This window comes from Helicoverpa zea, chromosome 7 (genome assembly GCF_022581195.2).
Source record: "Helicoverpa zea isolate HzStark_Cry1AcR chromosome 7, ilHelZeax1.1, whole genome shotgun sequence".
NCBI classification, from domain to species: Eukaryota; Metazoa; Arthropoda; class Insecta; order Lepidoptera; family Noctuidae; genus Helicoverpa; species Helicoverpa zea.
Window position 1 is genome coordinate 12,361,600 of NC_061458.1, and position 25,323 is coordinate 12,386,922.

Sequence of the window (25,323 nt, forward strand, 5' to 3'; positions counted from 1 at the left end):
GAAATAGCATGAATCTTTTTTTTCCTTATTTATTACTATCTTTGTAGCAAAAAGTCGCCTATATGTTATTATGATATACATATGTTCTTTCACATTTTAAGATTTTTAGAAATTTATAAATTTCAATTTTGAATATTTTATTCAAATAGGTTACTTACTAAATTCAGATTGTAAAATTTACTAAATAATTGGTTTAGGTATTTCTTTTTGACTCAATTTATATTGGCAGCCACAAAAACTTTATAATAAAAAATATGTAAGAGTTATTTCCTCCAAGTCAATATTTACACTATAATAACTTTTTACAGCAGTTCTAGTGAATAACATAAAATTATTATTGTTATACAAGCAAGTAGCTTGTAATCGAAGGTCAGACTTTATGATTATACTCGATACTTTACACTTCACACTGCGATTGTACATTTCCTCAATCGATTGCTTATTTCCTCAAATAAACTTTTAAAAGGCCTACAGCTCTGAAGGTTAGCTTTTTATATGGTTTGTGATTTTTGTCAGCAAAAAAACAAATAGGATGTGAGTTGGGTGCGTTTCGGGGCGAGGACTTTTAAATTGAGGGTGTTGAAATGGAAACAGCAAAAATAACTTTTAATTATTTAATTTTTTCATACTTTTTTACATTCATCTTAAACCTAAAATGGTAACCTTTATATCACTACGTACACGTACGCTCATACATGCATGACATGTTTACATATAAATATACAAAAAATGATGTGTTTCCTTTTGCTGGTGTCCCGGCCATTAGGCGAGATTATAAATAATATTTCAATGATCGCTTGGCGGATGAAAATTTATAATATTAAAACTAGTATTATTCTAATGGCTGTAGTAGGAGCCTCCAAAGCTCAAGTGGCTGGAGTGGTCGTGGTCGTGCTCGCTAACCAACACGGGGACCTTGACGGGAACTGGGTAAGGCTTCTCTACGGGGACTGGGATGTGCTTCTCAACGTGCACGGGGTAAGGCCTGTCGACGGGCACCTTTACGGGGTAGGGCACGGGCTTCTCAACTGGGTAAGGCACGTGCTTGTATACTGGGTAGGGCTCAGGGACGGGCACCTTAACGGGCACGGGGTAAGGCCTGTCTACGTTGACGGGGTAAGGCCTGTCGACGGGGACCTTGACGGGGTAAGGCACGGGCTTCTCAACGGGCACGGCGACTGGGACGGGCTTCTCAACGGGGTAGGGAGCAGGTACGTGTACGGGGTAGGGCCTGTCAACGGGCACCTTAACGGGGACACCAACGTGTTTGATCACTGGGTAAGGCTGGGGAACGGGAACCTTAACTTCGACCGGGTATGGCACGTGTTTCTCCACGGGGTAAGGCTGGGGCACTGGCACCTTGACGGGGTAGGGAATGTGTTTCTCAACGGGGTAGGGCTGAGGGACGAGGACCTTCACGGGGTAAGGCCTGTCGACGGGAACGTGGACGGGGTAAGGTACCTTCTTCTCAACCGGGTAAGGCGCGGGCACATGGACTGGGACTTTGACGTACTCTTTCACGTGAACAGGCACGTGTTTGACGACCTCGTAGGGCTGTGGTACGGGCACTTTGACGGGGTAGGGCACGGGCTTCTCGACGGGGTAGGGGATGTGTTTTTCGACGGGCACGGCGTATGGGACTCCCTTGACGAGGGTGATGGTCCTGGTGGTGTCGGAGTGCTGGCCGAGGTCGATGCCGTAGCCGCTGTAGGCGTGGTCATCGACCAGGTTGTATGCTCCGCCGAAGCCGTGGCCGCTGCCGATGTAGCCGACGTCTAGCCCGTGAATGCCGTATCCATAGCCGAGGTTCAAGAGACCACGTTTGTCCAGTTTCTTCTCCAATGGCTCCGCTTTCTTTTCTGTCGTCTTCTTCTCGCTGGCAGCTGCGGCTGCTACCAGCAGGAAAACTAAGCAGAACTGTGGACAAGGGAAAATGAACCTTAGTATTTGGTGGAGAGGTTCATTTTTCAATTAAAGATTTTGTTAGAGGACCGCATAGTGCGCAAACATTGTATATGAATGCATGACAAAAACATAATAGAATCAATCAAGACCATTATCCAATAATCACGTAATATTTAATTATTGCAGTAATTAGTGTGCCTGTGCATTGTCGTTTTACAATGCAATTAATAACTTTACCGCTGGTCTACTCAAGTGTGGAGAGGTATTTGAAGAAAAACTCAGGAAAATTATAAAGAGCTAGTCTTCCTAGTGGAAAATATTCAGTAATATCGATAACTATGTAAATAAAAGAAGATTTTTAATTTTAAAATCTGAAATTAAAATAAAAAAAAACATCTTTTGATTAATTATGCGGAACTATTAAAGTCATTTTGACATTTGAGCTAGATAACTATTTAATATTTCAATGTCAAGTATATTATACAGCCCAAAATTCTAACATAAATTCAAAAATTAAAATAATTAAAAATCTATAACCACTGATTAAAAAAAACGGTTACTTAACAACCCGTTAACACGTTTCTAAAAAACCTTATATTCTAGTCGAACACTGACATCTAGAAACACTGCTTTAATAACTCAATCAAATGACTTAACACTGCCAAAAGATGCATTATTAATTGCATCGCTGCAATAAACTAGAAGTATCGAAGCAAATCGTGTCAATACACCGTTATATAACCACGGTTAACGTATAGTTAACGATCGGTTAACTATTCACTACGATATTGCAAATCGTCCGTTTATCAAGGTTTCGCAACCGCTTGCGAACGGTGACATGGAAATTACTGTCATCAGTAAACAACTTGGATTACTAAATATGGTTTATAAGTCAGTTTATTAATACACATTTTAATTATCTGAGGTTTTATCATCGTTAAAAGCTAAAACTGTTAAGCTCTTAATAAATAATTCTATAGCAATTGACACCCAATTCATACTTGAGTCTAGCTAATCTAGCTAAGGTACCTAAGTACTTGAACCACTTTTATGTAACGTTATGTCATAAGGATTATATGTAAACATTGACTAATCCTTATCCTACGCACAAATTTAACAATTCAATACAAATAATCCTAAATAATGTTCCCGATTACACAACTAAACTTTCCACTATAACAAGAGATCAAAATTAATCAAGGTTTAAGCTTCCATGTTTGCAAAATACCCGGACAATGTCAAAGATTGATGATACATAACCCAGATTAATTTCAATTGAAAGTTACGTGAACAACAACCTTGGTTTGAGTTGAGGAATGAAGACAATGTGCAAAGTCACCGGTATGTGTTGAAAATGACTGATTGCCTCAAGTAGGTATTTTAATTAAATATTTATAATGCCTGCTTTTGTTTTATATCGTCATTGTTAGCTAATTAAGGAAGCTAGACTCTTAATCGAGGCTTAAGAGGTCTGCGCATTATGTGCACATTTCCCGTATAATGTTCCAATTTTTTAGTCTGCAAAAAGATGGCTATCAAGCAATAAGTTGAGAAATACGGGTCCCCTGTAAACCCGTACATGTATTGCAATACTCATTTAAATAATATCACGCTGGGTACAAACGCTTGGTCTAAGTACTCCATAATCGTCGTTCACAAATGGCTCGGTTAACTTTTCGTGGTGCAACTCAGCGTATATCAAGTATTCTTTGTTAGAATTTTCCCAGCGTTGTTTTGTTTATTTTTGCAATTTTTGCTATTACGCTTTTTGGAGTACGACCTTGCATTGTTTCTATTCAAAAGAGATTTTGAGAGCCATTCTTTGTAAAAATCAAACGTATCTTTTCTGAGAGCATCTTAGTAAAATGAAGAAGGTTGGATCACTGTTCTAGAGTACTTTATCTTATATGCCAGTATTAACGAGCCCCATATAATTTGTGTAATGAACACCGCTAGATCTATTACTTACACATCTACAGTTACAAAACCTGGTTGCCAAGAATATACCATTACTGCGACATAATCCACAACGCAACGAGTCTCATGGACGCGTTATTGTACGTAACTGCCTGATTCAATCTCACGAAAAAAGTATCACGATATACACAAATTAGCCAATGAGAGTTAAGCGCATCTTTGTGACGTCATAACAGCATCGTGAGCTTGCAAAGACGTACAAATAAGATGGCACGTGCCAATATGTAAACAAATTTTATGATGTTCAAGATTTCTTTTTTTTCATATTTATATCATAACTTAAGCGACATAGATCTGTCAGATTGGTAATGAATTTCACAAGATACGTTTAATATTAATACAGAAGCTATCAATTAAGTAACATTAGATTCTAATATCAAAAAACAATACTCGAAAATCGTATCGCAAACATTTTCATTCGCATTGTTTTGACAGAATAGATGCTAATCAGGTACAAAGAGAACGAGGTCGGTTGGCGATCGGGCTGCTTCGGGTCGGTTCGTGGGATATTTTGCTATGGGGCTTTCGCAACTTAGGAAATGGGTCGCGACGGATACTTACCTAACTGTGACTTTAGCTATACCTATGTTAATTACTGCGAAGTTCGATAAACAAAGAAGTTAAAGAAAACTTTATTTTGTGTCTAGCTGTTTCTCACGTTTGTCCTGCATCCCGTGGGAGCTTCTGCCCCTACCAGGATAAAATATAACCTATAGATGTTGTCCGGGGCTAGTGTAAGCAAGCAATGAAATAATTTTTCAAATTTTCAGCTTTTTCGGAGGCTTTGGCATGCAAACAAACAACCAAAATTTTCCTCTTTATGTCTAAATTTCTCGATTATATGAGTTTTGCTCAGGCCAACAATACTAAGAAATATTGCACCCATACACGGTTAAAGATCGCGGTTGACTATTACAGTAAAATGTGCCAGTTTTACTCGGCTTACGTAAGTAATACTATGGCACACGGTGACCTGGCATGTGATATTATGACATGACTTATGCACATCTTTAATGGACGTCTATTTATATCGCGTATATGGTTGATTGAAATATAGGGTTCGGAATTTTGGACGGGCACGCGACAGTCTTTTATTTTTTTGCATAAAGCTACATTGTTCTTTGGTTGTTTTAGATAAACGCAGTAAAATACAGCATTTTAATGCATAAAATTAATATGAAGTAAGACTTATAAATAATAAAAAAATAGGTTCTATAGTAAATTGGTGATCGAATGTTGGAAATAAGCAACAGTTTTGTCCAGTACAAAACAAATATCTTTTGTGAATTCACATCATAAAAAATTCTTTGTAATATGTTTTTTCGAAGACCGCGTGGTTACCAAGTCTTTATGTTTTCACACACAAATGCAGTAACTAAGAACTAGTCAGTTTAGGACTAATAACATGAACTATAAAAGGCCAATCTGGTTATACAGGAAACCAATAAATTTAACAGGTTTGCACTCTGTTGAGTTTGCTTTTAAATAAGTTATTTCTATAAGTTTTGCTGAAATTGAGCCTATTAATTGTAGGAGCAATTAAAATTTAATCAATGGGTCAGGAAAGCGTACTTAATAGATATTAATACTTGAATGTAATAAATTGTTTCTGGATAAGGACAGATTGGCGATTTATGAACATTCAATGATTTTCTTGACATCTAAAGGAAAACAAAAAAATAGTTAGGGCATTCTACAGAAATACCTTTGTTTAACCACAGAACTGGTCAAAATATAAAAACGTGTATTTTCAAAAAAAATACACAATTTGTTTAAATAAAGTCAACTAAACTCTTAATTTTATCTCCTAATTGAACAATTACCATTGAAACTCAGTATTTAGCAGCTAATATCTAATTGTATTGTTACCAAATCTAAGTTCATCTATTCTCACGGGTCGATTTACAGAAACAAAACTGACATTTACGTTTTTGTTTGAGTGTTTTAAGCCAAATCTTTTTAACGTTTTGTACAAAATTTTCTGAGTAAGATTTTTTTTGAAAGATTTATCAAATCTTATTAATATTTTGTACAAAATTTCTTAGTTTTTTTTGTTTTTTATTTCTAGTACTTAAGATTTCTTTTCTGCGAAGTTCATATATGTTAGTAGTTATTACATCTGTTTTTCTCAGTTGCCTTCATGCAATTTACGCATTAACTGGGCGTAGCATTGACTTATGCCTTCCTGGACTCTCTTCCTTGTTAGACTGGACTTAAACCTGTTGTGTCGATCGAGAGTAAATTCTCTATTGTGACGTAACTACGGATTACTCATCGGTAATAATTTGTAGTTTAATTTATTGGACTTGGGGCTTTGCTTTGGCGTTTTCATTATCAGTGGGTCGGTTAAACCTTTTTGGGATTTGAACATTGAAATATATTTGTAAGTTGAATTAAAATGGTCTTGATTTGAATTATGATTTTTAAATACTGCACTATATTATTTTTGCTACCGATAGCGTAACGGATATTTTGCTGAAGATTTTAAATACTGAATTAGTCTAATGATTAGTTTTAAAAGTAAAATGTTGACTTCAAAAAAGTGTATCACATCCCGTTTTACGCACTGGTGATATTTGAAGTAAAACCTGTTCCACCATTGTTCAAACGGCAATGAATTTGAACATTCATTATTCAAAAAACTATTAAAAATCACTTTGAAATTAACCGATTTAAAAAACAATGGTATAACAGGCCCTAAATCACTTCACAAACACGGGACACATAATTCACTTTTTTGAAGTCATCACTTCACGTCACTGCACTTCACACACTCACCGTTGTTTTCATAATGCCTCTTCAACGGTGGTTGGTGTCGGGAATCGAACTGGATACTGTGTTGAGTGTGTTCTGTGTTTTTATAGGTGGTTATTTGGCGATACTTTCGCCATTGCCCCCCTAGCGGGAATAGGCTGTTTTGTGTCCGAGTCCTTCGTATACGGCTAGACGTCGAACAGAAGACAGACGCGCCGCGCGTTCCGAATTTAAAAAAATATTCACGAATTATTTTTCGCTCTAATTACGCAACTACTTTTTCGCTTCAATAATAATGTTGGATTTTTTTAGATTCGATAATAATCGTTCCGTGTGTTCATGCCCTAGGGTATCAGTTTTGGTCGACATATTTTTGAGTTATGTGTATTTTGCAATTGCGTATCTTGAAGTTAAATATAAGTGTTTCCGCTTGATATTTAATACTGGTCGGCATCCTGCACAAAGATTACAGCTTCGTCCGTAATAATTGTAGTTTGCGTATGTCGGTAATGGTCTAGATCGTAAATTATGTCGATGTTCTAACGTTTATCGATATTTCGCATCCTTTTGATTGTTCGACTTTTGGATTCATTAAGTAAACAAAGTGGACTATGGCAAATATTACAGTACATTATTGATATTTCTGATTCAAAGTTCTTTGTTCTGATCTTGTTAAGTAATGACTACAACAGTATCGAAATGCATTTGCATATTGCATCTCTGTTTGACTTTTGGGACGATATTGATATAAACCTACTTACATAAAATATATCATCAATTATTGTTATCTATATACCTACCTATGTATATCAATCTATTCACATTCTTAGTTACTTCAAACAGTTGTATGTAAGTTCGATTCTCGGGTAAGTTATTTAACATATTGCGTTGACCTTTAATGAGGCCTTTTGACCTTATTTTATAGAATTTGAATATCTCTTATTATGCAGTGAATTCAGATAAACATAAAATTGAATCAATTGAAATAGTATTTTATAGACGACGAGATTAAACACTTTACTTGGATAATGGTGTAATGGTGATACCCAATGTGCGTTAACGCTTAGAATCTATCTGTTCGTAGTGGCAATTTAATCAGGTAGACGTATGCATAAGTATGTGCGTAGACAGTTACATACAATGAAGTAGTAAATTAATTGGTGAGGAACCACATGAGAAACACACCTATCATGGTGTACCTAATGCATTAGAAAAATCTTTAGGAACTCGATCGCACTAGCTGAAAAAAAAATCCATATCCTTTGCGATTTTCTCCTTCAAAATTTATTCTTCAGTCTGATTTTTATTTAACAGTTCTAACAGTCATACAAAGATATTGGATGCGATGTAAAGAATCCTTTCAGACAAATATTTCCGTTAAATACTTTATTGTGAGTACGATTTATCTAAACTAATATTTCGAAGAGTTTTTTTGTTTGTTTTTTCCTTCAAAGCTCCGAAATGACTGGACCTATTTGAACAATTCTTTCACTGTTGAGAAGCTACACTGTCCCCAGGTATATTTTATCCGGGTACGGAAAGACTGTCCGCGACGCGGGTGAAACCGCATGAAACAACTAGTATAAAGTAAATATTATAAAACAATGCGTTGCGAATTAACTGAATATCAAATCAGTTTGTCACGGAACTAATGCATGTAGTTATAGATTTTGTATCAATTGTGACAGGGCTATTGACATAATTATGCGTAAATACGCATATTTCTAGATATAACCAACCATGACCTGGTTCGACACTGATTCATTGCTTGTAATCCTGACTTTACGTATGTTTGTCTGTTTGTTAAACTCTTACTATAAACCAATAACTTTCGTAATCAAATACACAAATAAATAGGTATTATGAAATTGTTTGTGACATACTGACTGTTTCTTGCGGTTTCACCCGTGTCCCGGGAGAAATTATTTCCGTAAAATAAAGCTTACCTAAGTCATCCGAGGATAGTGACGTTTCCCAATAGTGAAATAACATTTCAAATCGATTCAGTAGTTTTGGAGTTTTCAGGATAACAACAGAAAACAATAGAAATCATTTATTTATTTGTCATAAATGTATGTTACAAATATGATGGTACCTATATAAATATTCTTTATATACTTAAATTAGATGCAATTAAACATATTAACACCAACGAGGTGGACAGACGACCTTATAAAGGTCGCCGGAAGACGCTGGATGCAGGTCGCTTCCAACAGGTATCTGTGGAGATCAAAGGGGGAGGCCTATGTTCAGCAGTGGACGTCCTATGGCTGAGATGATGATGATGATGATGATGATGAAACATATTAAAGTAAACATAGCCCTTACTAATTATAACTTAACGAGTTTCTGTAAAATTGAAATGACCCGAACAGATCATAAAAGTACAAAGATTAGGAATAGCTTACTGACATAACATTATACAACATCAATAAAATAACAATTAAATTATCCGTACAGGTATTATTATCATAAATTATTGCTTTTCCTAAAGCGCATTAAAACTAATTTTATTATTGTTTTAATTAATTTTATTACCAATGCTTCTACTCTACCAACGATAATTTCAAAGTTTTTATTTCGAATGGGACTCTGCAGATGCTTATCAAAAGTCAGTCTCCACTTGCATGGTTCTTCATGGAGAAGAACATGCTAGAACTGTTCCCTTAAAAAATAAAGCTATAAATAAATATACTTTATGATTTGCCATAAAATAAGAAAGCCTAACACTTTATGTATCTATAGGCATACTTACTAGTAACAAACGTGTGATTACAATCCCATTGACTTTTGACCTTAGAGCCGTAATGTGTGAATGTTCTTAGTTTTTTAAAATCTATGTATGAGAACAGAATACAGGTTTAAGTTGAAGGGCTAATCGACTGTAGTGTTAAATATCCTACGTACAAATATTGTTTATCCCCGCGGATCCACCGGGCCCCGAACTTCTTTCCGTACCTGGATAAAAAGATCTCCTTTATTAGACTCTAGGCTATTTCTTTTGAATTTAATTTAAATCGGTTCTGCTGATGCGTTCCTAATAATTAGTACAATAACAGAAATTAATTTGGGGGCGAGTTTTTCGTAAAGACATCGAATTATAGCTATTCTCTTATATTGTCTAGGTATTAGGTTACATCACTTTTTACAACCCAATAAAGCAATACTTGTTCAGGACGAGCAATAAGTGTTGCGAATATTACGTCAATCGATAAATTAATTTTATTCGATTAAATAGGTAGCTCACGTCGTACTTAGCAACGCATTATCACTTCATGACGCATTGAGAACTCAATTAAATTGCATTAAATCATAAAACACTATCGATAATTATACAGGAAACCCTTTTTTATCGAATACTTAACATTTTAAAAGGTTTACTGCCCTTCCTAGTGCGAAAATCGCCACCCACGCGGAAATATAATCGATTCTGATACCGATTTTTATGATCGATTCTCATACCGCTTTTTATAATCGATTCTCATACCGATTTTTATTATCGATTTTCAGTCGATTCTTAGAAGGATATAGTTGAATCATACCGGAATTATTAAGTTATTTTCTTTGAGGATATTTAGTAACAACATTTAGTACATACTGCAGGATATGTTCAAAATAAATCATACCTAGTAAAACTCGATTTGTAGGTAATTTGATCGAATTATGCATTATTAAAAATTATTACTACAATGTTGGTAATGCCTTATATCTCTTTGTTATGACTTAATCAGGTTACCACCGTTATAAATCAAATTTGTTGAGGAATCAAATAAACTTGACGGTTGAGGCCGCAACGATTATATATTATAGTAATTATTTCGTTTCTAAAACCTAAGTAGGTGTTACACAATTACCTAAATAGTGCTAGAAATTTAATAAGACGTCATTATTATGCAATAACGTAGTGCTTTGCGGAAACCTGGACTGTAAGGTCTGAAATCTCCAACCTGCCTTCAGCTAGTGTGGTGATTAACGCTCAATCCTTCGCTGTGTGAGAGGAGACCTGTACCCAACAGTAGGACGATGAAAAGGCTGACGATGAATAATTGTGAGATGCTCAATTGTACGCGGTTATTCATTGAAGAAAGTCATGAATTGATCCCTTCATTTTTCCAAAAAACTCTTACTCTTTCTTTAGTAAGGAACCTTAATCTGATGTTTAAGTTAGCATCTTAAAATCTTTGGAGGTAATAAAGAGTCAAAGACAACAAATTATGAACTAACTAAAACACAAATGAACTGGAATCATCACTGTAAATGAAGACCACGCGTAGAAGAGATTTATACCATAGATTACTACGTCCTACATGTCGATATCTTTTGTTTACCAAAAAACATGGAATTTATAATTGTTTTTTTTATTATTATAAACAAATACTTATAAGGAAGTTCATTTCCAGTTTATCGTAATCAGCTCCGAATCTTGACCCAGAATCGAAATCGTGGCCGTTTTTGATACAATTTTTGACCTTAAAACACCGCCAATGTTGCCAGTCACTTCCCTTTTTAATATTTAATGATAATATTATTATAATAAGCGTTATTGTTATTATTACTGCCAAATTGAAAACGTGTGGAGCCCTTACATTGTTATTAATTCTGTTAGAAGATAAATTGGTTACGTGATCATATTTGTAGGGCCTGCCGAAACCTTTTGTTTTACTGTTGGTAGTAAATAAGCAGTAAATATGTTGTGTGTATTTCTATAAACGTAGGTACTGAGAGTTAACGCGTTAAGTATATGTAGAAAAGCAGTTTAGTTCAGAAAAAGATTTTTGATTCAGCTACTTTATCTTTAATATGCCTAATCATCGTCCAATTCATGAATCAGTATCTACCTATAGCTGAAAAAAAGTCGAGTAATAAGCCGAGACAATTTTATACTTAGAACTCTGAAATGTAATATCCAGTTGTATCCTGTTCGATAGAATTTCTGACCCCAAGGAGGAACATTTAATTTCTTGTAAGAAATGGACACTGAATTTACATTGCTGAAAATCGCAAAGATAAAAATATGACTTCACTTCAACTTAAACTCAAACATAATTTTAAACTGGATAAAAAAAGAACTCAGTTGCTTAGCAACAGCAAAAACAAAAACAATTGACAGTAGTGTAAAAACGATATGCAATTCTAAATATGGTTCGGTCCGTTCCGCTCTCGTTAAATGAATAAAAGTCGAATTACATGGCACAGTAAACAGTGTATATTCAAGTATATAAGTAAGTATCTATAATTAGGTATATCTACAGAATATTGGAAAGGCTTAAGTCGATCAAGCGTGCAGCACAATCTTATTGTAGGCTGGGAGACTGGGTGCGTTATCTTTTCACCTTTTTTTTTTTGTAGCAAACTTTTATAACGCAAGGGCTGAGGTCCTTTTAAACCATTTTTATAGTCGTGTTTAAACCTGAAATAAAGAAAAAATCTTAAGTGCAGCACACGCTGGCAAATGGACTACAAAGATTTTTATAAACGAAAGTAATTACCTTTTTGTATTAACAACAGAAGCTTTCCAGAAAACTAGATTTAATCACAAATTTTCAAGCTGTCAAATGTCTACGCGGGCCAGAAATTTAACCAACACATGACAATCTTAACCCAGCTCTTTGTCTATTCTGCGACCGGTTCCGGTCTCCAACGGCCTTGAACTCGAACGAATACAGCCCAAAAGTAGTGCATTAACCGAGACGTAGTTACTTCTGTGATGTACTTTATTTTTGTGACGTCATTTTTAGGTATTGGTGTTTATTAGACGCTTATAATATTATACGACTTGTAGAAGAAACAAATACTGAAGATGTTCAAATGATACTTAGTCAGTACCCTTAGCCTTAGCTTAGCCGTTTCCCAACTATTTTGGGGTCGCCTTCCAGTCTAACTGGATGCAGCTGAGTACCTACTCGTGTTTTACAAGATGCGACTGCCTATCTGACCACCTCAACCCCAACCCGGGCAATCCTTCAATAAGACTGTTTGTCACTGGACTAGCCGGAACAACTGCCAAAGATGTTCAAATGACAGTCGGTACCCACCAATTTATGCCTTCCAAACTACGGAAGAACTCGTCGTGGAGAGATGGTCACCCCTCACGACAACCATCTACTGATCGGTCGCAGCAAGGGTTGCTATCTATGATCATCGATGCGTTGCTATAAATGATCTATAATTCCGTGCGGCTCTTACTTTACCACAAGTACCATTTTCTTTTTAATATCTATTCAATAATAAAATTAAATCTGGCTTAATAATTTGATACGACAGTATTAGTATTAAATTCACACTGAAATATATTACTTGACATTCACCTAATTACGGTAAGGTCGGCTTTAAGTGTGAATTATGTTCACTGTCCAATTTCATTGTCCGAATGGATCAAAAGATAAATTTATTTAGCAGTATAAATAACTGTTAGAGTGAATGTACTGAGTGGCTATTTTGGTGCACTTTGAATCGATTAAGATAATGCATAAAGCCTGTTTTTAGAAGACAAGAAGGTTTGTTCCAGCTTTTTTCCAGCGATAACCTATTAAGAAACGAGATACCTATGTAAACACACACACATACATTTGTATACTCTCTTATGTCTATGATGGAGTAACAAAGTCAAACAATATGACGATTTTTTCCAAACTCTCACTTTCTTTTTTCTACTCCTGTGAACTACTATGAAATTTTTTACGAAATACATAACGCAAGTAAAACGAGACCTTATATGTTACTCTGATAACTATGGAGTGTCATCAAAATTCATTCGGTTGGTTTTGCATGAAAGAGTAACAATCATCTCAATTTTAAAACACTCGCAAGCTTCGTAAGTATTAAGTTGGTCATAAGGGCTACTGAATTGAACCATGCCTACTACTACCTATATTAAAGTAGACCATCTATGACTCACGTAAGACATTACAGTCTTGCCCAACTTCCTACAAAATAAGGCTAACATACATTTTCACACATAAAATTATTGACAATCAATCAACTTGGCTAAATTACTACTACTTCCCGTCAATTTTAGTTCACCTTTACACCAATAGCGGTCTAATGTGAACCAAAGTTTAGAAAGGTTATACTCAAGTTCAAGATTTAATCTGTTAACCTTGTCATTTGCTCTTAATATTGGTTCAAATGCCTTTGTTTGGTTAAACTTAGTTCTGAACTTTGTTGACCTATTAACTTTACGGTAATGGGCTGAGTTAGTTAAGTAATAGATTACAATAGTGCACGTTTAACTTAGAAGTAAGTCTTCGCAATTAAGTTGGCTGGTTTTAAGTTTTGTACGACTGATTGTCATTTGTTTAATTGAGGTCTTTAATTTGAATGTAAGTTTTTTCTTCGATTTCTCTAGAGCCAGATAGACACAGAAACTGTGATAAGATGGCATTATGGAATTCAAAAATTATTGAGTAGAGCCTAAGCTATTTATTCTTTATATGGGAAAAAGTTTCCTCAAGACTTATGAGGCACCGCGGACATCAACTAGTTTCATCATTACGTCTATCGTACGTCACAGACCGTCATGTGGAGTTTAGAAAACTCTGACACCAGGGCTTGCTAGTTCATTAAACCTGCAGCCCACTCGATAAGAAGAGGATCATATCATCTCACCAAGAGTCATCTAAACAAAATCAAGAGTGGTCATCAATCTACTAAGCTATCTATCACTGACGATGATACTATTACACCAGTTATTACTCTAATGACTGACTAACTACACACTCATAAATTATATCTTAGCCTCCGCAATAAAATCACCTTGCTGCTAAACTAATGATAGTAACAATTCTTTATCTTCGTAACAAAATAAACGAAGAAAATATTGGATTGTTTATTAAATTAATTAGTTAAAAGAATAAGTGGGTCATGTGTGTTCTTATTTTATAGAGGTATGCTTTGTGTATTTTTCAGTTGTGTATGTTTGCAGTAAATAAATAAGAATATATTTTACACACACTGCCTGTATAGTATGGTTTCAACCGCCTACTGAAGGAACTTCTGCACAATAATACAGTTTCAGTTTTCAAAATATAGCATACGCCACTCACAAATATAATGTGACTTTCAAAAAATATTTTCAAAATTAGTTCAGTGGATCTCCCACAAACCTTATAATATTTTTTAATTTATAATAATAGTATATACAGCCCTGCAAAACTTATAAAAATAAACTATCATCAAGTAAATTTTCAATATTGATGATGATGTCCAAAAGTTTCAGTTTATACTTCGGTCTTATCAGCAATATCACCCGATCAATCATGTAAAAACAAAAGCAATCGATATGGGAAAATCTCCATTATATGAAATAACAAAAGAAAATTGGGCCTATTGTTTTTATGGAACCTTCACAAAGTGGGCCAGAACGTTCCCAGATCAATATGCTAAATCTTACGTAATTTCTACGTGTGTATGAATTTTTAAGGCTTCTTTGTTGCTTCCAAAACCTGAGGACGATAAATATAACCATTCTTATGGAAAAAAGCATATATGGTGGTAATAATTGCAAAAATGTCTAATAGGTACTAGTTCTATCCCCAAAAGGAGAAAAAACATCATCATCCGCCTAGCCTTTTCCCAACTACGTTGGGATCGGCTCCACTCTAACAGGATGCGGCTGAGTACTAGTGAGCGACTGCCTCTGATCTCATCGACCCAGTTACCCGGGCAACCCGAAACCTAAATATAATTCGAAAAAATTAAAATCATTTCATGTGTAAATTAATATTTGTGCGATACTTAATGCATCTAGTACCTATGTGGAGCAATGTCATAAGCGATCGATGTTACAATTCCTGCAAGACTTTTGCAAAAACAATCAGATTTAAATTCATCTCCCACGTCCTTCAAACTGTTGATTTACGATTTCGTAATACATTATAATATAATGTAATGATATAACAGATAATAATCGATCATATTACGAATGTAATCTATTGTAATGTAATCAGTTGAGACGTTTTTGATGAAGTTAATGACAATACGAAGGTCTTCGTGGAGCGGTTAATTTTAATGTATTGTTCATGATATCGTTTACGGTTGATTTATGATGAACTAGCCGTTTTCCCGCGGTTTCACCCGCGTCCCGTGGTAACTACTGCCCGTACCGGGATGAAATATAGCCTATGTTACTCGTGGATAATGTAGCTTTCGAATGGTGAAAGAATTTTTAAAAACTGTCCAGTAGTTTTTGAGCCTATTCATTACAACCAAACAAACAAACAAAGTTTTCCTCTTTATAATATTAGTATAGATTATACTGATTGATGTCAAATACATTGAAAGCAAAACATTCTTCCTGAGCAGTGAGACAGACGACCTCCTTTCAGCAAACAGAACTACTGATTTATGATCAAGTTATCACCATCTGCCTAACATTTCCAAAAACATGTTTGATAACCAGATGCTCCTCAGTCCCAATATATTACCTGATGCAACGGCCTATCTGACCCTTTAACCCAGTTGCTTCTTTCTTTTTTTGTTACCGTAGTCGTACACTGAAATAATCGCCACATTATCTTGCCAATCATTTAGGACCTACACCCACATTATTTGCTAAGCTAAAGACAACTAAACACTACAATAGCAAGACACCGTGAAAGCCAACTTTCGCAATAAGCTGCTGACCCCAGCGACCTTGGTAGGGCCTGTATGAAACCCGAGGACGTGGTGAAGCTCGTAAAACCAGTAACTCACAATGTCATGGATCAAGGAGCCTGTTGTTACTTGTGGGTAAAAAACATTTGAACAAATTGGGTAAGGGGATCTTAATTAGCGTAGTTAAGTAACTGGAATGCAAGATGTTGTATTAGGTAAGAAGTTCAGTTGTAAATCAAAACACGGTTATTCAGTGAAACTGGCCAACGACGAAGTACCTACCTAAATTGATCATAAAAATTAAGGTTACATAAACACATAGAAAACATTGAATTACTATTGCAACTAATGTACGAAAAGTGCATCGTTTTCGAAATATTTCGCAGAGATTAAATATTTCAGTGTCACGTAACATTTCATGAAATCCATCTTCTTGCAAAATGAATTCGTACCAAATCTGGCTTATTTAATTTGGAGCAAGTTAAATTTTATGCATATCAAATATCTTAATAGTAACATTATGATTATGGTAAATGTTGACGAGAGCGGCCCGCCTACGCGCACGACTACCACCTCCGGGATCGTCGCTCAGCTCCGCCTCGCCGCCGCCGGACCCCGGACCACCAGTGATACCGGCGGCTGCAGCTGCGTCGAGCTCGAGCGACGAGTACTTCTCTCCGCCGACGTCGCCACCACCTGTACGTCGGCAGGGGAGACGCCGGCCACCGACGGGCTTGGGATCGGGGGACCATCAGGTCCCTAGCAGGGTCCCCGCTACCGGTGGTTGTGTGCAGCGCATGAGATGGACTCAGAAAATGAATGAGAACGTCATGCGCGCATACTACGGGTCCACAGAGGGAGGAACTAACCTCACTGCGTACCGTGATAGGATGCTGTCTCTGTTCCAGGTGCTTGAGCCAGCCGTCAACGTATCGGCCCAACGACTGTCGGATCAGGTGCGGGTTATCCAGCGCAATCACAGACTGGACGACGCCGCACTTGATCGGCTGCGCTTAGAGATGCTGAGCAGCCCTATGGTCACCACCTCGTCACAGGCCGCGGTGCCACCGCCACCTTCAGGCGGAGTCACGCCGCGGTCCAATCTCGTTGAACGGGATGAGGACAATAGGGTTGTAACGGTAAGTACTCAGTGCAACGAACGTGTGAGGAGTGCTCTGGAGGATGCGATTCAGGAATTTAGGTACTCACCCGTCGAAAACCGACCGCGACTACCTCGCTTGCCTATGCACAGACAGAATAGGGCGTTGGTGTGTGCTCTGGATTCGCTGTTGGAAAAATATTTTGAAAACAGCGAAGACCTCCTTGATACACACTCAATTATGTATTGCGCGGCTGTTGCGGCATGTCGTGTAGCTAATGTCAAATTCCCTGACAGTAACAGAGCTACACGACCAAAATCAGCGGTACCAGCTTGGCAGTGCAGGATTGAGCGTCGTATCGAGGGGGCCAGAGTACTCATCGGCAAACTATATTGCTTCAGGGAGGGTAATACCCGACCACGGGTGATGCGCTTTGTGAGACGTGCATTCATGGGGACTGGACTCAGTCCTCATGAATATATGCCGCGTATCGCGGAGCGCATCGACTTCCTGAAGCAAAAAGTCTGTGCATGGGCTAGCCGTATTCGAAGGTATAAACGACGGGTAGAACGTTACACCCAGAATCGTATGTTCCAGAGTGATCAAAGATGGGTATATAGAACTTGGGAGCGACCTGAGCAATACGTGATGGACGGGAGCCGGCCGGATGATGGTGCCACAAACACGTTTTGGCGCAACCTCTGGTCGACGCCCGTATTTCACGAGGAGGGTGACTGGACACGTGATGTTGAACGGAAGTGTGAACAAATACCAGAAATGGAGGAGGTCAATATTACCTCCTCCGACGTAGCCTGTGCAGTTCGTCCGATGCAAAACTGGAAATCACCAGGACCGGATGGACTGCACAATTTCTGGTTAAAGTGGCTGCAAAGTTCACACCCCTGTTTAGCATCACAGTTTCAGTCATCCTTAGAAGCCGGGTCGCTCCCACAGTTTCTAACAACAGGAGTTACCCATCTGCTCCATAAATCAGGCAGTACCGCGGAACCCAAAAATTATAGACCGATCACTTGTTTACCGACGGTCTATAAACTTCTTACATCTATTTTGAGATTAAAAATAAACCAACATATTGAAAAATATTCAATTATGTCAGTTTCTCAAAATGGATGTAAGAAGGGGTCCCGTGCTACTAAGGAGCTGCTCCTCACTGATATGGTCATCAGCCAACAGGTTCGACGATCCCGAAAGAATTTGTCGACATGTTGGATAGACTATAAGAAGGCCTACGACTCGGTCCCCCATGCATGGCTTAGGAGGGTACTGGAGTTGTATAAAATTAATACAACTCTACGCGCCTTTCTTGCGTCATGTATGGAGCAATGGAGAACGGTTCTTCACTATCCAGGATGTAGACAAATTGAAGGGACCGGCGATCCTATTAAGATCGAGCGGGGAATATTCCAGGGTGACAGTTTGAGTCCACTTTGGTTTTGCCTGGCCTTGAACCCTTTGAGCACATTGCTAGAGGGTTCGGGGCTGGGCTATCCTTTGCGGAGAGGGGGTCAGGTTATATCCCATTTGCTTTATATGGATGATCTGAAACTGTTTGCCACTACAGAACTGCAGCTGATGAAGCTACTGAAGATCACTGAAAATTTCAGTAGTTGCATCAGGATGGAGTTCGGTGTGGACAAATGTGCAGTCATGCATGTAAAGCGAGGGGGAATTGTGGAATCTGAGGGAGTACAACTCTCAGATTCCATAAACCTGAGATCACTCTCCGCAAACGATACATATAAATACTTGGGTATGGCGGAGGGGTTAGGCATCAATGTGGCTGTCATTTGGCCGCCTGAATAAGGTCCTAAAAAGTTCCTTATCAGGCGGCAACAAGGTTCGCGCCTATAATGGTTGGGTCATGCCAGTCCTGATGTACTCCTTCGGCATACTCAAATGGACTCAAACTGAATTGGATGCCTTGGATAGGAGAGTCCGCACACTGCTGACCGCAGAACGAATGCATCACCCACGATCGTCGGTGATGAGACTGTACATCCCACGGAAATGTGGAGGTCGAGGCTTTTTAAATGCAAAGACGCTCCACAACCGTGAGGTGTGCAGTCTCAGAGAATATCTTCTCAAAAGCGACGTGGGTATGCATCGTGATATGGTAGCAGTGGACAAAGGACTCACCCCGCTATCGTTGGCAAATGAGAACTGGCGCAGACCTGTGGTACTAACTACCCATGATCGCAAGGAGGTATGGCAGAGCAAACAGCTACACGGACGCTTCTTCGGGGCTCTTCATGGCCCCGATGTAGACTTCAATGCGTCCGTATCTTGGCTACGCTTCGGTGACTTGTTTGGAGAAACCGAAGGGTTTGTATGTGCAATTATGGACGAAGTTATCCTTACGAATAACTACCGGAGATATATCGTGAAAGACGGGACGGTTGACATATGTCGGGCATGTCACCATCCGGGTGAGTCTATCAGACATATTATATCTGGTTGTTCTCGTTTGGCTAATGGTGAATATTTGCACAGACATAACCAAGTGGCCAAGATTATCCACCAGCAGCTTGCTCTGCAATACAACCTTGTAGACCTTGAGGTACCGTACTACAAGTATGCGCCCGACCCAGTTCTCGAAAAGGACCATATCACGTTGTACTGGGATCGATCTATCATCACTGACAGGACTATTGTAGCCAATAAGCCTGATATTGTGGTGATAGATCGATCAGCGCGCCGCGCGATGATAGTCGATGTCGCCGTTCCGCATGACGAGAACCTTGTGAAAGCTGAGAAAGAGAAACAAATAAAGTATCTCGACTTAGCGCACGAGGTTGTCGCCATGTGGAGTGTCGACACGGCTGTTGTTGTGCCGATTGTCGTTACGGCCAATGGTTTAATAGCCAAGAGCCTCGACGAACACCTCAGGAGGCTCTCGTTGGGCGGCTGGATCAAGGGACTGATTCAGAAGGCAGTACTCCTTGATACGGCACGTATTGTGAGGAGGTTTCTATCTCTGGGACCCTAACCACCAGTACCTTGGACCCTGTGCCCGATATCGGTGGCAACCTATTTTTTATATTTTTAAATGTTTTTTATTTTTATATTTAATATTTAAAAATGTAAATTATATGCTGGAAAATAAATAAATACATTATGAGACCAGACATATCGTAGGTCGGTATCATTTAGCCCTCCTAACTTTCGTAAATGCACAACTTTATTCTAAAGACCTCAATGGTAAACAAAAAAACAGTAATTCACTGTTACTATGCTGAAGTATATGTAACTCCCCCATTGGTCTAGTGGTCGTAAGCGAGACTGCTTTGAACGGGGTCCCAAGTTCAATTTCATGGTTAGTCTGAAATAGCTTTTTATTTTAGGCTTTCGGAATCTTTCACTAAGGAAGTTGGTGGTACCTGCAGCAGTAGGTACTGAGTCTGGAAGTATACATTATCCTTATCACAATATCACTTTAGACGCGGTAAGAAGCATTTGAGAAAACTCTAATACTAAGGCTCGTTACATAGTAGTTAGTTAGTAGGTACTCGATAAGAAGCACCGGTATAAATATTTTATCGACAAACTGTTACTATTTCTTTTTTAGTTTTTATTTTGAGGTCAACCAAAGTCAGGAAAAAAGGTATATTGCTACCGGGTACTACAAGTTCCTCGATTAAATGCATTTTTTGACAAGTTGTGTCGGTATGGATTAGTCATAATGTGTAACGGAAATATGAACATGATTTAATGTAAATTATTTTATTGTTCATTATGTAGGTTCTTGGTATAGCAAGATACCACGGTAACAACACAGTTTATATATATGGTAATAAGTCCAGTAACCAAATTATTATGTGACTACTTCGATTTCCTAAGCGTGTTTTGATCACTGTAACATGAGACATTCAAGAGGTTAATAATGTTTTTTTTTATTGTTACAGGTAAGATAAAGTTATAAGTCATAGCTGTGTCATCAAAAATGGAAAAATGGTATGTAGGCACTCACTACGAAAACAAACCTTTTTTTTCTCAGCTGAGTAAGAAATAAAAGTTAGAGGAATAACATTTAATTGTGGTAGGTATAACGCTCAAGGGACTTATTTTGACTTCTTATCTCATAAAGTTTAATCCATAATATCCATTTACGTTGCAATAAATAAAATTAACTCGTAGAATATACAACTGGAACATTAAAGTAATTTACCGTCAAATTATTTTCTTTTATAAGCCGGCGATTAGTCATATTTACAAGTTAACTGTAATAAAAAGTAACCGAGGTCGTTTACCGATATAAATCTTTAACTGGAAAGTTAAAATTCATGGTTAGACCAGAGAAGGGTTCCGGGTAAATTTTAACTTATTATAATATGATCTTATGTCCTGTTAAATGTAAGTTAATTCTTGGAATTTTAAAAGGAAGTCACTGGGTTACTAGAAGCTGATAAAAGTCCCAATTGTTACTGATCTGTACTAATATTATCCTATCTGTATAATTTCTTGTTATATTTCGCCGCGGTAATCTCAGGAACTATGTCCGGGCCAATTTGTAAAAAATCTTTCAGTGTTTAAATAGCCCATTTATTGAGGAAGGCTGTATTCTACTAGGTGCTTTTATCTGAGTTTGATTAATGAAAATGAATGAAGTTCCTTCAGGACGTGGGCGGGTAAAAAAACCGCGAGAAACGAAAAGAAAAAGTCTACTTTTAAATAACTTTAAATAAGGAATAGTCTTTTTATTAATTTGTATTCTTACATATCACTAGCCTCTTCAAAGTATCATTTCCGACACATTTAAATCACGTCAATTTAAGTTGACATTTGAATCTAATCCACTTTGTCCATACATGGTAATCTCAAGGTAACAACATTATTCCGCATTCAGCTATGAATTAGAATAATATTTCACACATGCCTGCAACATTCTATACTGTTATTATTTAATAAAACACTGACATATTAATTATTTATCATACATTTGATATTGTAGTGTATGCAGGTACATGTGCATCATTGTATAGGTTATGTCATTATTATGACGCCTCGTGCGCATACGTCACTCGGTTATAAATACCGGATCGAGCGGTGGGGAGTCAGTCGTTGTCAGACTGTCGACCTGTGTGGTGGTGCGTTGGCGAGTCGATTAACATAATAAAATGAGCGTACAATACATTGGCGACGAGGATAAAACCGTGAGTGTTTGGACCAACAGTTACCTATTATCTATTTTTTTAATTTTGAACTACCTATTAGTTCTGTGATCCAGAAAAATATTTGATATACAAGGTTATACTAAATAATTTGTCCTATTCATGCCTATACCAAATTAATGTATGCTAAATAAGCTTTGACAACAAGTAACCTCTGACCGATGTTAATATTCAATCATATTAAAAAGAGCAAAAGGAAAGAAGGAAGGGAAGAGAGTAGAATGACAAAGTTTACATAACTTTTATGTTCATGTATGTATCACCCGAATTGCAAACAAATTTTAACCTTTTTACGTAATTCTTTGTTTAAGTTTACCTTGTTACAATTCTAATGGAAGTAGCAATATTTATTGCAGGTGTTAATATTTATCAAATGAGTAATTAATAATACAAAATCATTACTTGGTGATCAGTTTACTCATTCTTAAACCTGCATCAAAGTTTATTCAATAATAGGCATTTATTGGAAGCAATATAAAGTTGCTGGTTGTTGAATTGTCGTCAAGACGACTTTAGCAGTGGTGGGATTTCCTAGAGGATATAATACAATAACCTATTTGCCTTATAATCAATTGTGTTTAATAATTGTTGTGCTTGCATGCCAACAAGGCGGAATGTACACGGATCTTATTATGTTGTTTACAATCCTATTTTGTAAGTGCCTGCATTCTAAGCAAATAAAGACCTATTCTATTCCAAAAATCTGCTGGTCATTAAATTGACAGCTTGACGGTTAGCAGTAGTGTATATCTACTGGTCATTAGATTGACAGCTTGGCAGTTGGCAGTAGCGTGTATCTACTGGTCATTAGATTGACAGCTTGGCAGTTGGCAGTAGTGTGTTTCTACTGGTCATTAAATTGACAGCCTGATTGTTGGCAGTAGTCTATATCTACTGGTCATTGAATTGACAGCTTGATGGTTGGCAGTAGTGTGTATCTACTGGTCATTAAATTGACAGCCTGATTGTTGGCAGTAGTCTATATCTACTGGGCATTGAATTGACAGCTTGATGGTTGGCAGTAGTGTATATCTACTGGTCATTAAATTGACAGCTTGGCAGTTGGCAGTAGTCTATATCTACTGGTCATTAAATTGACAGCTTGATGGTTGGCAGTAGTGTATATCTACTGGTCATTAAATTGACAGCTTGGCAGTTGGCAGTAGTCTATATCTACTGGTCATTAAATTGACAGCTTGACAGTTGGCAGTAGTCTATATCTACTGGTCATTAAATTGACAGCTTGACAGTTGGCAGTAGTCTATATCTACTGGTCATTAAATTGACAGCTTGACAGTTGGCAGTAGTCTATATCTACTGGTCATTAAATTGACAGCTTGACAGTTGGCAGTAGTCTATATCTACTGGTCATTAAAGTGACAGCTTGACAGTTAACGGTAGTGAACGTCTACTGGTCATTCAATTGACTGTACACGCATAAATTATCTGGCGATAGTTGTCAACTACTGCAACAACTAAATAGTAAATCTTGATAATTTTTATATTTTCTGTGCCCGGTGATTTGGATCATAAAAAGCTTCCAAACTTAACTTCTCAGAGTCTAGTCAACAACTTATACCTGCTATATTGTTCTGGTACTTAACTAACTTAATTCAAGTGCTTGCAATATAGAGGATATTACAAGAACAAACTGGTGGGTTATATACTCAACGGTTCTACAAATGACAAACATGTGCTAGGTATCTAGTTAAACAAACAGCACATTGAGGGACCGTAGTGGGTTGGCCATGGATGTTGAAGAACTCGCCCAGCTATACTGGTATGTATTCACCTATGCACAACATCCAAGTCCATCAACACCTCTAGTGGGTTGCCTACCCATAATAGTGTTAATTATAACAGTTGCTCAGTCACCCTAGGTATAATTTCAATACTTTTACTTTATTTTGCTGTATTAAAGAGGTTGTTATACAACAGAGATATTCCAGAAGATACAGAACAGTAGAACAGCATACAAGCAGCAATACTAGCTGGAAAATGTGGATCAAAATTTTGGTATTCAATAGATAGAATCTTTGGTAAACATGCTAGCTCACAATTGTAATTTCAGTACTTTAGGTTGATATAAAACTCTTAGATCAAAAGAATATGGAACTAAGCATTGGAGCAATCTGTGATTTATTTGACTATGCTACTTTATCTACCCAACTGCCTCGTTGGTCTAGCTGTCGCAAGCGCGGCTGATGAGTTGGTGATTGATACACCCGTGCATCGGAAAGCACGTAAATGTCGGTCCTGCGCCTGATCTCTTTCCGGTCGTGTCGGATTGCCGTCCCATCGGGTTATGAGAGTGAAGGAACAGTGAGTGCACCTGTGTCTGCGCAAATGCTTGTGCACTATAATATGTCCTGCGCAGTTGGCTAATCCCCTTACGTGAGTACAGCCGCCGTAGCCGATAATCGGCTAGGACATCATCATCATTTACCCAACTGGGCCTTCTCATCTGTGACAAAAAATCTTTTAAGGATGATACCTGGAAGGAGTTCCAATGTAGATACTTACTCTGGGAACTGTCTAATGATGATTAGCTCATGGATGATTGTTGCAATCAAGTTCTCAAAAGTTGATGATTGCGTGTGCTTTTAAAACCTTCAAGATTCAGGCTTGAATGAATTTTAATTGGTATCTTAGCCTCTTTTTTATTGATTTACATTGGTGTTTACAAATAGTTTAACAAAGTGGCCCTCATTATAATATTGTTATTTGCAAATTATGTTTTACAGTATTGCAGTACCAATAAGCAGTATAAGTACATTGAGAGTTGTGGAAGAATATGCTTCCAT

General features: G+C 37.5%; 2 protein-coding genes across 2 annotated transcripts in view; one reads left to right on the forward strand and one right to left on the reverse strand.

The window, feature by feature from the left end:
• LOC124631666 (angiotensin-converting enzyme) overlaps positions 1–25,323 on the forward strand; it is a 158,302-nt gene that overhangs the window by 97,779 nt on the left and 35,200 nt on the right. The window lies entirely within an intron of this gene.
• Positions 601–6,813, reverse strand: LOC124631668 (skin secretory protein xP2-like). Its single transcript, XM_047166170.1, has 2 exons — positions 6,661–6,813; positions 601–1,917 (listed from the first exon to the last, which is right to left on the reverse strand). Exons 1-2 carry the CDS (start codon positions 6,670–6,672, stop codon positions 838–840), a joined length of 1,092 nt encoding a protein of 363 aa, XP_047022126.1. The 5' UTR covers positions 6,673–6,813; the 3' UTR covers positions 601–837.